Source organism: Melozone crissalis, unplaced genomic scaffold, assembly GCF_028551555.1.
Source record: "Melozone crissalis strain CALT ecotype California unplaced genomic scaffold, PUWL_Pcris_2 ptg000016l_1, whole genome shotgun sequence".
Taxonomy (NCBI): domain Eukaryota; kingdom Metazoa; phylum Chordata; class Aves; order Passeriformes; family Passerellidae; genus Melozone; species Melozone crissalis.
In genome coordinates this window covers 2,670,191-2,682,650 of record NW_026535794.1, presented here as the reverse complement: position 1 = coordinate 2,682,650, position 12,460 = coordinate 2,670,191, and the positions used below count along the sequence as shown (strand labels likewise).

The 12,460-nt window shown below is 47.8% G+C and overlaps 1 protein-coding gene across 1 annotated transcript; it reads left to right on the top strand.

Annotated features, from left to right (window-relative positions):
- The first annotated feature begins 11,462 nt into the window (after positions 1-11,462).
- On the top strand, positions 11,463-12,130 carry LOC128935758 (protein BUD31 homolog). The gene has a single exon (XM_054274279.1). It carries the CDS (start codon positions 11,543-11,545, stop codon positions 11,975-11,977), a length of 435 nt encoding a protein of 144 aa, XP_054130254.1. The 5' UTR covers positions 11,463-11,542; the 3' UTR covers positions 11,978-12,130.
- The last annotated feature ends 330 nt before the right edge of the window (positions 12,131-12,460 follow it).

The following is a 12,460-nucleotide window of genomic DNA, read 5'->3' as shown; positions in this document are numbered from 1 at the left end:
GGAATCCATTCCCCACTGGAATTCGGGGCTGGAGATATAAAGGTGTGGGCAGAGGTGACCTTGGCTCCTGTGTGTGCTCTGCCCACCTGCTGGCACCCAAAATGGGGCTGGGCAAACCTGCCAGGCTCTGGGGCAGCTGGAGGAGCAGAGAGCTGGTGCCCAGGGTGGTTCTTTTATTTCCCTGGAAATGGGAATGTGCCTGGAGCAGGAGCCAGGTTTGCTTTTGGAAGGAGAAAGGGGAAAGTCACAAATCTGGAAGCACAGCTGGGCTGGACTCCAGAGTCCAACAGGCACCATGGAGGCACATCTGGAGCCACATTTGTGGGTTTTTTTCCCTGTTCCACATCCCTGCTTCACCCAAGTCTTTATTTTATATTCTTTTAAGATCTTTTGAAGGTGAGAGTTCTAAGGGGATATATTGTTTTTTTTGGTATGATTATATATATTATTGTTATATATTGTTATCTTTTGAAGAGCTAAGCTTACATTTTATCTTACCTTATAAAAATACCACTATACCAAGCTGTGGGATGGTCAGTGGCCATCCCACAGGCAGCCCTTTGCCATCTCCCTGCATTCCCAACCACCACAGGTGCGCTGTATCAAACCCCACAGGGATATCTGAAAGGGCAGCAAAGGGAATAAAAGTGAAAATGGAAAACAATCAGGGAGCCAGTTTGAGCCTTTATTTGTTTTACCACTTCCTACTGCCTTTATTCCCTTCCCTTTGGGTTTGCTTTTCTTTTCTCATGGAGTTGTTCAGTTATTACATGCAAAAATGCATGGAGTTATTACATGTAAAATGCATGTTTGAGTCCAGAATTTAGTGGCTAATAAAGTCATGTTGAAAAATTTCAGTGTCAGAAACTACAACCCTGCCAGTTTGGTGCATTAAATGAGCTCAGGGGATGGTTTGAGACAATCCATGGTGTAACTGAGCTCTGGGAGGGTTTGTGCCAGCCCTCAGTGGGTGTGTGCCTGTCTTCAATCAAAATGGGGGACCTGAAGCCTTGGGTGGGAGGGACAACACAATTCCCAGAGCTTCCATGAGTTTAATTCCTTCTGGGAGATGTGAAATTCTAGTGGGAATCCATTAGAATCCCACATCTAGTGGGAAACCTCCAGTGGGAATCCACTAGAATTCCATATCTAGAGGAAAATCTCTAATGGGAATCCACAGGAATCCCATATTTAGTGGGAAACCTCCAGTGGGAATTCACTAGAATCCCATATTTAGTGGGAATCCACTAGAATCCCATATCTAGTGGAAATCTCTAATGGGAATCCACTAGAATTCGACATCTAGTGGGAAACCTCCAGTGGGAATCCACTAGAATCCCATATCTAGTGGAAAACTTCCAGTGGGAATCCACTAGAATCCCATATCTATTGGAAATCTCTAATGGGAATCCACTAGAATTCGACATCTAGTGGGAAACCTCCAGTGGGAATCCACTAGAATCCCATATCTAGTGGGAAACCTCCAGTGGGAATCCACTAGAATTCCATATCTAGTGGAAATCTCTAATGGGAATCCACTAGAATTCCATATCTAGTGGGAAATCTCTAATGGGAATCCATTATAATCCCATATCTAGTGGGAAACCTCTAGTGGGAATCCACTAGATTCCACATCTAGTGGGAAACCCATCCTTGGCATTTAATTGTCAATAACTCATCCTGACCAGGGATAACCTCTGCAGCCAGCCCTGCAGGGCAATGCTGCCCTCATAAACTCATTTTTTTTCCAGCTTTTTCTTGGGGTTTTAAGCACAACACCCACGTGAGCTGCAATTATTCCTCCCAGCCCTTGTGCATGAAATATTGTGGGAGGTCAGCCACAGGCAGCTGTGGTAAACCATAGCAGCACTCCCGGGACAATATCCCACAGCCTTGGAGAGGAAAAACAGGGATTGTGGCAATGCAAAATCACTGCTGATAGGGGGGAATTGCAAGTACAACAGAGCAAAGTGGAAGCTGAGCTTGGAGGGAGGGAGTTTGTGCATCCAAAAGCTGCTCTGAAAGGAGGGTGGGCACCTCTCTTTTCTCCCAGGGAACAAGGGACAGAGGAAACAGCCTGAAGTTGCACTGGGTGAGGTTTGGATTGGGTATTAGGGAAAATTTCTTCATTAAAAGAGTGGCCCAGGGAAGTGGTGGGATCAGCAGCCCTGGAAATGTTTAAAAACAGAGTGGATGTGGCACTTAGGGACAGGGTTTGGTGGTTGTGTGCTGGGTTAATGGCTGAACTCAAACTTAAAGAGCTTTTCCAACCTTAATTAAGGGCTCTGTGATTCCTGCTGGGGGGACTGAGAGGAAGGGACAGCTCTTCCTGCATTTCCCTGGTGTGGTTTTTTTATGAGTGTTTTACTCTAGCTGAGAGTAAAAAGGAATAGGTTGTTGTTGTGTTGTCTTATATATAAAGTCTTTATTTTATATTCTTTTAAGATCTTTTGCAGGTGAGAGTTCTAAGGGGATATATTGTTATTTTTGGTATGGTAGTAGTAGTGAAATAATAATAATTGAGTGGGATTTTAAGTAAGAGCTAAGCTTACATTTTGTCAGGGGCAGGGTAACTTTATAGAAATACCACTACCATGGTAGAATTGTGCCTCTGAGCAAAAAGGCCTCTGCTCTCTGCTCCAGCTTTTTACATCAAGGCACTTAGTGTAAGTTTCTACTAAAAGCTAAAATCTATATTCTAAATCTATATTTCTATTTCACTGTGTAGCTTCACATATCTCAGTTTCTCCAGGTCAATCCCTGTGCCTAAATTTTCCCTGTGCCCTGAGGGGCTTCCATTCCAACACCCTGGGAGGAAGGATTGGGAGCCAGGGGGATGCTGTGGCTGGAATTCTGGAATTCTGGAATTCTGTGACCCCAGAGAGAACTGGAGAGCCACTGGCAATTTCACTGTGGCTTTCCAAAGGAATGGGAGGGGTTGTGTGTGGCAAACACATTTTCTGAAAAACCTCTTCGCCCAGGATTTTGCTCCTGGGAAGCTGAGAAGCCTCAGAGAAAAAGGAAAACAATTCTTATCTCATTTGCTTCTCCTGTGTTGTGCTCACATGTGGAATGTGTTTGGAGATTGTTTACCCACAGGTGATTGTTTCATTGGATTCTGCTGTGAGTTGTTTTCACTCTTTGGCCAACCAGGGCCAAGCTGTGTTGAGACTCTGGAGAGTCACAAGTTTTCATTATTATCTTTTTAGCATTCTGTCTGTATCCTTTCTGTATTCTTTAGTATAGTAGTATTATATAATATAATATAATATAATATAATATAATATAATATAAGAATAAATTAGCCTTCTAAGAACATGGAGTCACATTCATCATCCCTCCCTGCCACAAGGCTGCCTGCAAATACAATAGTTGTGATTATTCTGCCTGTTCCCAAAATGCTGCTGGATGGGGGATGCTTTTGCCCTTCTTCCTTCTGTGATTTGGGATCAACCCCTAGGGCAGGGACCAGGCTGCTCCAAGCCCCATCCAACCTGGCCTTGGCTCTTGCCTGTCTCTTGGTGGCACCACGTCCTGTGTCCTGCCAAAGAAGTTGTCAAATGTCACTGTCACATTCTCTGAAAAAATCTCTTTGCCCAGGATTCTTCTCCTGGGAAGCCTCAGAGAAAAATGAAAACTATAATTATCTGATTTGCTTCTCCTCTGCTTTGCTGCTTTGGAATGAGTTTGGAGATTGTTTACCCACAGGTGATTGTTTCATTGGTTTCATGTGAATTGTTTTTACTTAATGGCAAATCAGGGCCAAGCTGTGTTGAGACTCTGGAGAGAGTCAGGAGTTTTTCATTATTATCTTTTTAGCATTCAGGAACTATTCTTTCTGTATTCTTTAGTACACTTTAGTTTAGTATTCTTTAATATAATATAGATAATAAAATAATAAATTAGCCTTCTAAGAACATGGAGTCACATTCATCATCCCTCCCTGCCACAAGGCTCCCTGCAAATACAATAGTTGTGATTATTCTGCCTGTTCCCAAACTGCTGCTGGATGGGGGATGCTTTTGCCCTTCTTCCTTCTGTGATTTGGGATCAACCCCTAGGGCAGGGACCAGGCTGCTCCAAGCCCCATCCAACCTGGCCTTGGCTCTTGCCTGTCTCTTGGTGGCACCACGTCCTGTGTCCTGCCAAAGAAATTGTCAACTTTTTTGAAAGTCATATTATCTGAAAAATCCCTTCGCCCAGGATTCTTCTCCTGGGAAGCTGAGAAGTCTCAGAGAAAAATGAAAACTATAACTATCTCATTTGCTTCTCCTGTGTTGTGCTCATGTGGAATGTGTTTGGAGATTGTTTACCCACAGGTGATTGTTTCATTGGTTTCATGTGAATTGTTTTGACTCAATGGCCAATCAGGGCCAAGCTGTGTCGGACTCTGAGGAGAGAGTCAGGAGTTTTCATTATTATCTTTTTAGCCTTCTGTCTGTATCCTTTCTATATTCTTTAGTATAGTATTCTTTAATATATTATAGATCATAAAATATTAAATTAGCCTTCTGAGAACATGGAGTCAGGTTCATCATTCCTCCCTTCATTGCGGTCTCAGAAAATACAGTCAGTATTTTACTTAAATATTACTTAGTCAACTTAGCTCAACTTCCAGAGAAACAGTAAAAAAATGCATGTTTGAGTCCAGAATTTTTTTCCTGAGGACATTTGGAGAGGGGTTGTGAGTGCCCAGTGTCTGTGATTTAATGGGAGCAGCGCACACTGAGGTGCTTGAAAAGCCTCTTTGGCTCTCTCACAAAGTGTTTTCCCATTGTCTGCTCACCCTGAATCATCAATTTCTCCCAGATTCCCCAAAGTTTTATTGCTTTTGAAAGGCCAGGCTTCCCTCAGCAGCCTGAGCTGTGTGCCTGAGGGATCTGCAGTGATTCATCAGGGAGACAAGGCATCCCAAACAACACCAAGGTCAAATGCTTCTTAAGGCAAAACTATTCTGGGATGGTTTGTGGCCATAGCAGGGAAAACAGAGCTCCTACGTGGCCAAACCAGGCCAGCCAGAGATGGAGAAGGATTTCTCCTCATCACTCAGAGCCCTTGCTCAAGCAAGCACCACACGCTTTACGTACTGTAACAAAATGTAAGTTTTATTCCATATTATTAGTAATGGATGTGGAATAGCCACAGTTGAGTTGGACTGGTGTCCCTTTCCCTTTTGACCAGTGGTTCATATTCTAACTACAGCCCAGATGTAACATTTACACTGCAAAATACTCACAGATTCCACCTCATACTCCAAAAGTTTCTTGTACAAATACAGTTAGTACATTTCTAAAAAAAAATAACAACCAAAAAAAAAAGAAAAAAGAAAAAAAAAAAAAACACCAATCCCAGACACTTTGTAACAGCACAGACTGGTTATGGCCTTGAGTTTAGTTCAAGTATTTCCCAGTGGAATGCAATGCAAGCAAGAAGGTAATCTGGCTTTTGTGGGACATTCCTGGCCCTGAATGGTAAGAAGAGAAATGTAAGTGCGGGCACTTTATCTGACCAAGTTTAGTGGGAGAGTCAACATTTATGATTAGTTCAGCCACAAAGCCAAACCTCCCTTGTGTGTGTGGACAAAACTGCTACCTGGAGAAAAGACAGAAATAAAAGCAAAGCATTAATTACACCATTGGCATTTCTTACACGGCTGATGCTCCACCCTCTAAACGAATTTCCTCCGGTTGCTGGTTGAGTTAGGAACAATTGTGGTGGGGATTTTGCTTGTGGCTGTGAATATTTTGCTGCTCTGTCCTTTTCCTGCCCCCGGTGACAGGATGAAAGGAGTCATTCCTGCAGAGTCATCGTCGTTGCATTTGGTCACCTTTGTGGCAGTGACTCAGTGGAGAAACCCAACATCCTAAAGGGTTTACAGAGTGGAGGAGGAAGGGGGGAAGTGAGCAAATCAGTATATATAGAAATAATAATAAGTAATAATATTTTCTGTTCCTAGGGCTGTCTGACCCATGCTGGCTCCTGTGTGTGACCCAGATGGGATTTGGGAGAGCTTGGATCCCTCCTCCCCATGCTCAGAGGATCAGCATTGTCCTCCAGGCTGGCTGGGACCTCACTTTGCATCCCTGACACCAACTGGGAATGCACCCCTGTGCTTGAGTCCCTGCAAAACTCTTGGAAAACATGGGAAAGCAGGCTCAGCTCCCCTTGGGAAGGGATGTTGTGCAGGGAAACACTCCAGGCCCGAGGGATGAGCAGGGCTGGGAGTGGTCACCCCGTGTCCCTGCCCAGCGAGGGGGTTATTGATCCCCCAAGAGTCTGCCCTGGCTCTGGTACCCATCAATAATGCAGTTATTGACTCTCCCTGCAGAAAACAGCCTGTGCATGTGAGATGTGAGGGTGACACCAGCTGGGGAGAGGCTCCAAACCCTCTGCAGGTCACTCACAGCCCCCTTGGCTCGCTGTGAGACAATAAAAAGGGGTTTGAAGGAGGGCACGAAGATTCTGACTGTGCAACCACACATCTGCAGAGGGGAGCAGTGGGGATCTGGGGAGGAGCAGAGTGAGGAAGAGGAGAAGGGAGGGAAGGTGACACAAGGAGCAGCACTGCCACACTGCTGGGAATTTGTCAAGTGGCTGCTGTTGGTCCAAAGACACCAGAGAAAACCATGCTAGAAAATCAGCCCTTGCAGAGGGGTTGGTGGGACTGGAGGAGTTCAGCATAAAGCACATTTGAGGGTGCAAACAGTCTCCAAACAACCAAAATATGCAGAGCTAAAGGCATGAGGCTTCTCCATGTCTCCATGGGGTTGCAGAGAGGGGGTTCATGTCACCCTTCAGGGAGTCATTTGATGGTGGCAAGTTGGCCAGAAGATCCAAGGTCTTTTCCCACCCTGCTGCTCCAAAGCTGGAATCTCCTGCTGGGGTATTGCTGGGGCAGCCCTGCTGTACAGACTGGGATTAATGGGTTAATCAGGTCTCTGTGACCAGTTTTTGGGGGGTTTTAGCTTAAAATCTGCCCTTGGCTTTCCCCCTTTCCCCTGACTTTGGGAGGTTTTAGCTTAAAATCTGCCTTGGCGAGGCGTTGGCCAAGGTTTTTTTCCTGGAACAAGAACAAGGGAGTGACATTCCTATCCCTGGTGTGGTGACTCAGGGGGGATCTGCAGGTCAGCAGGAGCTGAGGGGCAGATCTGAATCACCAGCAAGTGCTCAGGCCATGGATGGTGCTGTGAGGGGGGCAGGGGCAGGAGAAACCCAAAATCCTGCACTCCTGCCTCCCAGCATCGCGTGGGAAGCACAAGTTGATCGGGGGCTGTGGGATTGTTGTTGCTCATGGAAAAGGAATCACAAGAACCCAGGCAGAATCCAGCCATGACTATCCTCAGAGTTTCCATCCCTCCCTTGGGATCACAACTTTAAATGCACACAGTTTCCCCTGGGACGCAGGGCTGGGAATAAAGGAGAAGTCACACTGATGTGGGGGACAAGCTCATGCCCTGCACAGCTGTGTCGCAGACATCTTTTATGAAAATCTTTTCCTTGAGATTTTTTTCCTCCTGGGAGGCTGAGAGGCCTCAGAGACAAGATGTAAACAATGATTATCTGCTGCTGTAGAATGCAACAGGTGCATCTGTGATTGGTCTCATGTAGATGTTTAGAATTAATGGCCAATCACAGCCCAGCTGGCTCTCTCTCTGTCTGATCCACAAACCTTTGTTATTCATTCCTTTCTATTCTTAGCTTAGCCAGCCTTCTGAAATGAAACCTTTTCTTCTATTCTTTTAGTATAGTTTTAATGCAATATATATCATAAAATAATAAATCAGCCTTCTGAAACATGGAGTCAGATCCTCGTCTCTTCCCTCAACCTGAGACCCCTGTGACCACTGTCACACAGCTGCAGTGACCAGGGAACAAATTTCCATCCAGGGAACAAATTTCCACCCAGGATCACCTCTCTCCTCCCCAGCAGCCTGGGATGTGACCCTGCAGGCATTTTTTCCAGGTTTCAGCAGCCCTGTGAGCAGCCAGCCTCTCCTGCTGTGCCCAGCACATCCCCAGCCAGCAGGGAGCACATTCCCAACATGGGACAAGGACAAACACAGCACTTGGATATGTTTGTCACCACCGTGGTGTGACCCTTCTGAGCCTTTCCTGCAAAACTCCCAGCAGAAGGGAGGGAGGGATGGATGGATGGATGGATGGATGGATGGATGGATGATGGATGGATGATAGATGGATGGATGGATGGATGGATGATAGATGGATGGATGGATGGATGGATGGATGGATGATAGATGGATGGATGGATGGATGGATGATAGATGGATGGATGGATGGATGGGTGGATGGATGGATGGATGGATGGATGGATGGATGATGGATGGATGGATGGATGGATGGATGGATGGATGATAGATGGATGAATGGATGGATGGATGGATGGATGATAGATGGATGATGGATGGATGATAGATGGATGGATGGATGGATGGATGGATGGCACTGCTGGCTGCTGCTGTGCTGATGCTCCTCCTGCATCCATTTACCCTTTTCTTGAGCTGCAAGAGCAAACAGCATTCCAGGCATTTTACCAATGCCTTCAGCAGCACCAGGAGCAGGCCTGGAAGGTTCCCCAGACAGCCACTCAAAGCCACACAGTGAATATTTGCTGCTGGATACCTTGCAGGATGTTTCTCTGCTTTCTTTTTAATTCTAATTTTTTTTTTTTTTTTTTTTTTTTGCTTCCAGGACTGTTCTCTAATGCATCACACAGCTCAGCCAAAGTTCCCAGGGGATGAAGGGCATATCCAAATTCCCTGCCTGTTCCTAAAAATGGCCAAAGGGATGGACATTTAGGGAACAGGCATCCCCTGGGCTGTTAGGGACTGACCTCAAGGACATGAGAGTGTTGTTCAGCTAGAAATCAGGAATATCCCATGGATGAGAAATCCTGGCACAGCCTGAGATAACAGCTTGGCATAGGGAGAATTTACTTCTTTTGCCATAGCTTTGATCCTGAGGGCTCTGCCTGTCTGGGTTCTCTGTGGTGGAAATGAAACCACCCTCTGACAAAGAACAGTAGGAGCCTTGGAGCTCAGCAGCTTGATTTTAATATGCACCCAAAGTAAGGTAAATGCATGAAAACCACCCTAAAATCAAGCCCAGCTGAAAAAAATTCCCCATAACTCAGGAAAAGCTTCCTGCTCTTGTCCTGGTCCTGTCCCCACCGAAGCCAGACCTTCTTCAAAGCCCCCCCAGCAAATGTGGGACCCCCTCCCATTCCCCAGGTGGGGCTGGAGGATAACAGGCCCAGGATGGGACCAGCCCCAGCCCTGGAGCAGCTGGGTTCTCTCAGAGGAGGTGGAAGGGAGGCTGTAGAAGGAGCAGAGGGTTGATATCACATTTACACCGAGCTCTCTATGTCTACGTTCACACTCACATGTTCATAGTGCCTGTATCTACACATGGACACACACACACCACTATGCATAGATCTGCCTCCTGCCACTATTTATAAGGGTTTGATTAATCAGAAAAACAAATTTGCCAACAGCGCTTTTCCTCAATTGATCAGAAAAACAAGTTTGCCGACGCCGATTGCCAAAAATTCAGCAAGTAAAGGAGCCTCAACCCTTTACACTTTTGTTTTCCTGGTTGCATAAAGGCACTTTCTGATGATGTGAAGCAGCAGTTTGTTAAAAACCCTGTAACTGCAACAATTCCCATCACATCTGTAGCAAGTGCTACACAGGCACCAGTAGGATGCAATGTCACTGAGGGTTTGGAGCAGAGGAAGGAAAGATGAAACCTTCAGTCCTGTGCTGGTTTTGGGTCCAGTTGCTCTGTTCCTGCCCCAGACCCAACGTGGGTGCCAGTTCTGGTTCACAGCATCCAACAAGGCCCTCATTGGCATGTGCCAGCCCAGGCAGGCCATCAGCTGTGAGCCTGCCACCAAGGTCCCTGCAATACGTCAGTGGTTTTCTTACCAAAGGATCAGGAATTAATTTGATTAAGGGTGTTTAGTAATTAAACACTGCCCGGCCTGCAGCACTCGAGCCTTGCCGTGCAGGAGGGTGGCTGATCCCTGTCAGCCTCACTTCTCTCCTGAGCCACCAGCAGCTCCTCTTCCCAGCACAGCACATTGTCCAGTCTCTGCTGCGGGCTCTGGTGCTGAGCCAGGGGCTGGGAGGTGGGGAGGGTTTGCTGTTACTCACTGGAGTGTTGTAGTGTGTTCATATGTGTGTTCATATGTGTGTTCATTAAGTTCATTTAATTCCTCCCCCATTTTATGTAGCTGCTCCCCCCCATTTTGTGTAAAATGGTTCTGCCCTCCTCAGTTTTCCCGCCACAGCCCTGCCAGTTATATTGTCAGTCTTTCAGGTTATACAATTCCTCCTCCCTTCTTTCCCTTATATGTATGCTTTTCCTCCTCCCTGGGCCAGTCAATCACCCCCCCACTCCACCTAGCATTCCAGAAGCTTCTCCTCTTTGGGGGTTGTGGTTGGCTGTGGTCCCGGGACCCCTCCCATACCTGGTACCTATTGGGCTCTCCGCTATCTCATTTGTGTTAAGCTCATCCCCTCTTCTCCCCCTATTGGTCTTCTGTAAACCCCTCCCGGGTCCACTCCTTCCCTTATAACCCTGAAGCACCCTTTGTTCTGGGTCATTCGCTGGGACATCGTGGGCTTTCCAATTAACCTGTTTAGCCCCGCCCCCCGGCGAGTGTCCAGCTCCTTCCTTCTCGTCGTTTAGCAGCCATCCAGTCCGCAACCAGCACAGCCCGAGGCCTTACGACGGGATTCGAAGCCGCAACTCCCCGCACCTGAGGAGGGCTTCGAGACGAGAAACCATCCGCCTGAACTTTTCGTTTGCACCGCTGCTGGATTAGGTGAGCCCCGGACTCGGTGGTTACCCCCCCTGCCTTTTTAATTTTGCCTGGGAGCCCTCCCTGCGCTGGGGACCGCTCCCGACCCTTCTTCCCTTGAGGGCTGGTCTCCGGGCGCTGCTCGTGGCCGGGGGAAATTCTCTCTCTTGGCGCGGGGAGAGCGCTACACGTGGCGCGGGGGGCTCCGGTATCGGCTTGCCACGTGGCGTGGGGGCAGCTGTTCTCTCGGCTCCGGGGGGTGGGCTGCGTTCCACGGCGGGGGAGCCTTTGTGTTGGCCTCGGCTCGGCAGGGCGTGTCCCGGCTCCCTGCTGCTGCTGCTGCCCCGGGATTTTAAAAGCAGTATACGCAGCTGCGTTGTTTCTTTGCGGCGTGTTTCGCTGTCCTTTAGAATTCGCGCCGGCGGGCGCGGGGAAGCTCTGCCCTCTCTCTCTACGGCGGGGGGCCCTCTTGGCGCGGGCTGTTCTTCTGGGGACAGTCCTCACCCCTATCGTTTTTCGTTTTCCCTTTCCTGTGGGATCTGCTTCCCCAGACTTGGGGCCAGGTCCCACCACCGAAATTCCTTTCTTTCCCCCCAGTGAACCCCCAGACTTGGGGACAGTGAGTGGAGCAGGGGCCGGCGGCGCGACGGGAGCGGCGTGACTCTGAGGGAGTGCTGGCAGTTCCCCTCGCCCTTTGGCCCTCTCGCTGCCGAGGCAATGCCCAAAGTGAAGAGGAGCAGGAAGCCTCCCCCGGATGGCTGGGAGCTGATCGAGCCCACGCTGGACGAGCTGGACCAGAAGATGAGAGAAGCTGAGACAGAGCCACACGAAGGGAAGAGGAAACTGGAGTCTCTCTGGCCCATCTTCAGGATCCACCACCAGAAAACACGTTACATCTTTGATCTCTTCTACAAGAGGAAAGCAATCAGCAGAGAGCTCTATGAGTACTACATCAAGGAGGGCTATGCTGACAAAAACCTGATAGCCAAGTGGAAGAAGCAGGGCTATGAGAACCTCTGCTGCCTGCGCTGCATCCAGACTCGGGACACCAACTTTGGCACCAACTGCATCTGCAGGGTCCCCAAAAGCAAGCTGGAAGTGGGCAGAATCATTGAGTGCACTCACTGTGGATGCAGAGGCTGCTCTGGGTGAAGCCTTTTGCCATCAAACTTGTTTTTTGAACTCTGAGGGACACCCTCCTCCTTCTCCTCAATGGACTATGAGTGCAATTACAGCTATTTTCTGTGATGGGCTATTTCTGTATTAAATTAAAGCATCACCATGGTCACCTGGATCATGCATAAATGGGGGAAGCAGATACATAAAATGGGGGAGGAATTAAATGAACTTAATGAACACACTTGTCGTGGTTTGACCGGAAACGGGACATCTGGGATATGTTGTTTTGCTGTGGTTACCAATGGGTGGTCGGATTTTGAGATGAGCACCTAGTTAATAAACTTCTCTTTATGTTTAAGTTGGAGCCTGCTTTGCTTATTTCCTGGCCACATCTCACAGCAGATATCAGGTAAAAGGTATATTCATGGGGGCTCTGGCTTTGCCAGGCCTAAACTTTAACAACACTACAGCACTGGAGGTTCCCAGTTGGAGAACACATTGGAAACAGAGAAGAAA

Coding starts and splice junctions, on each gene's coding strand:
- LOC128935758 (XM_054274279.1), top strand. CDS start 11,543: ATGCCCAAAGTGAAGAGGAGCAGGAAGCCTCCCCCGGATGGCTGGGAG.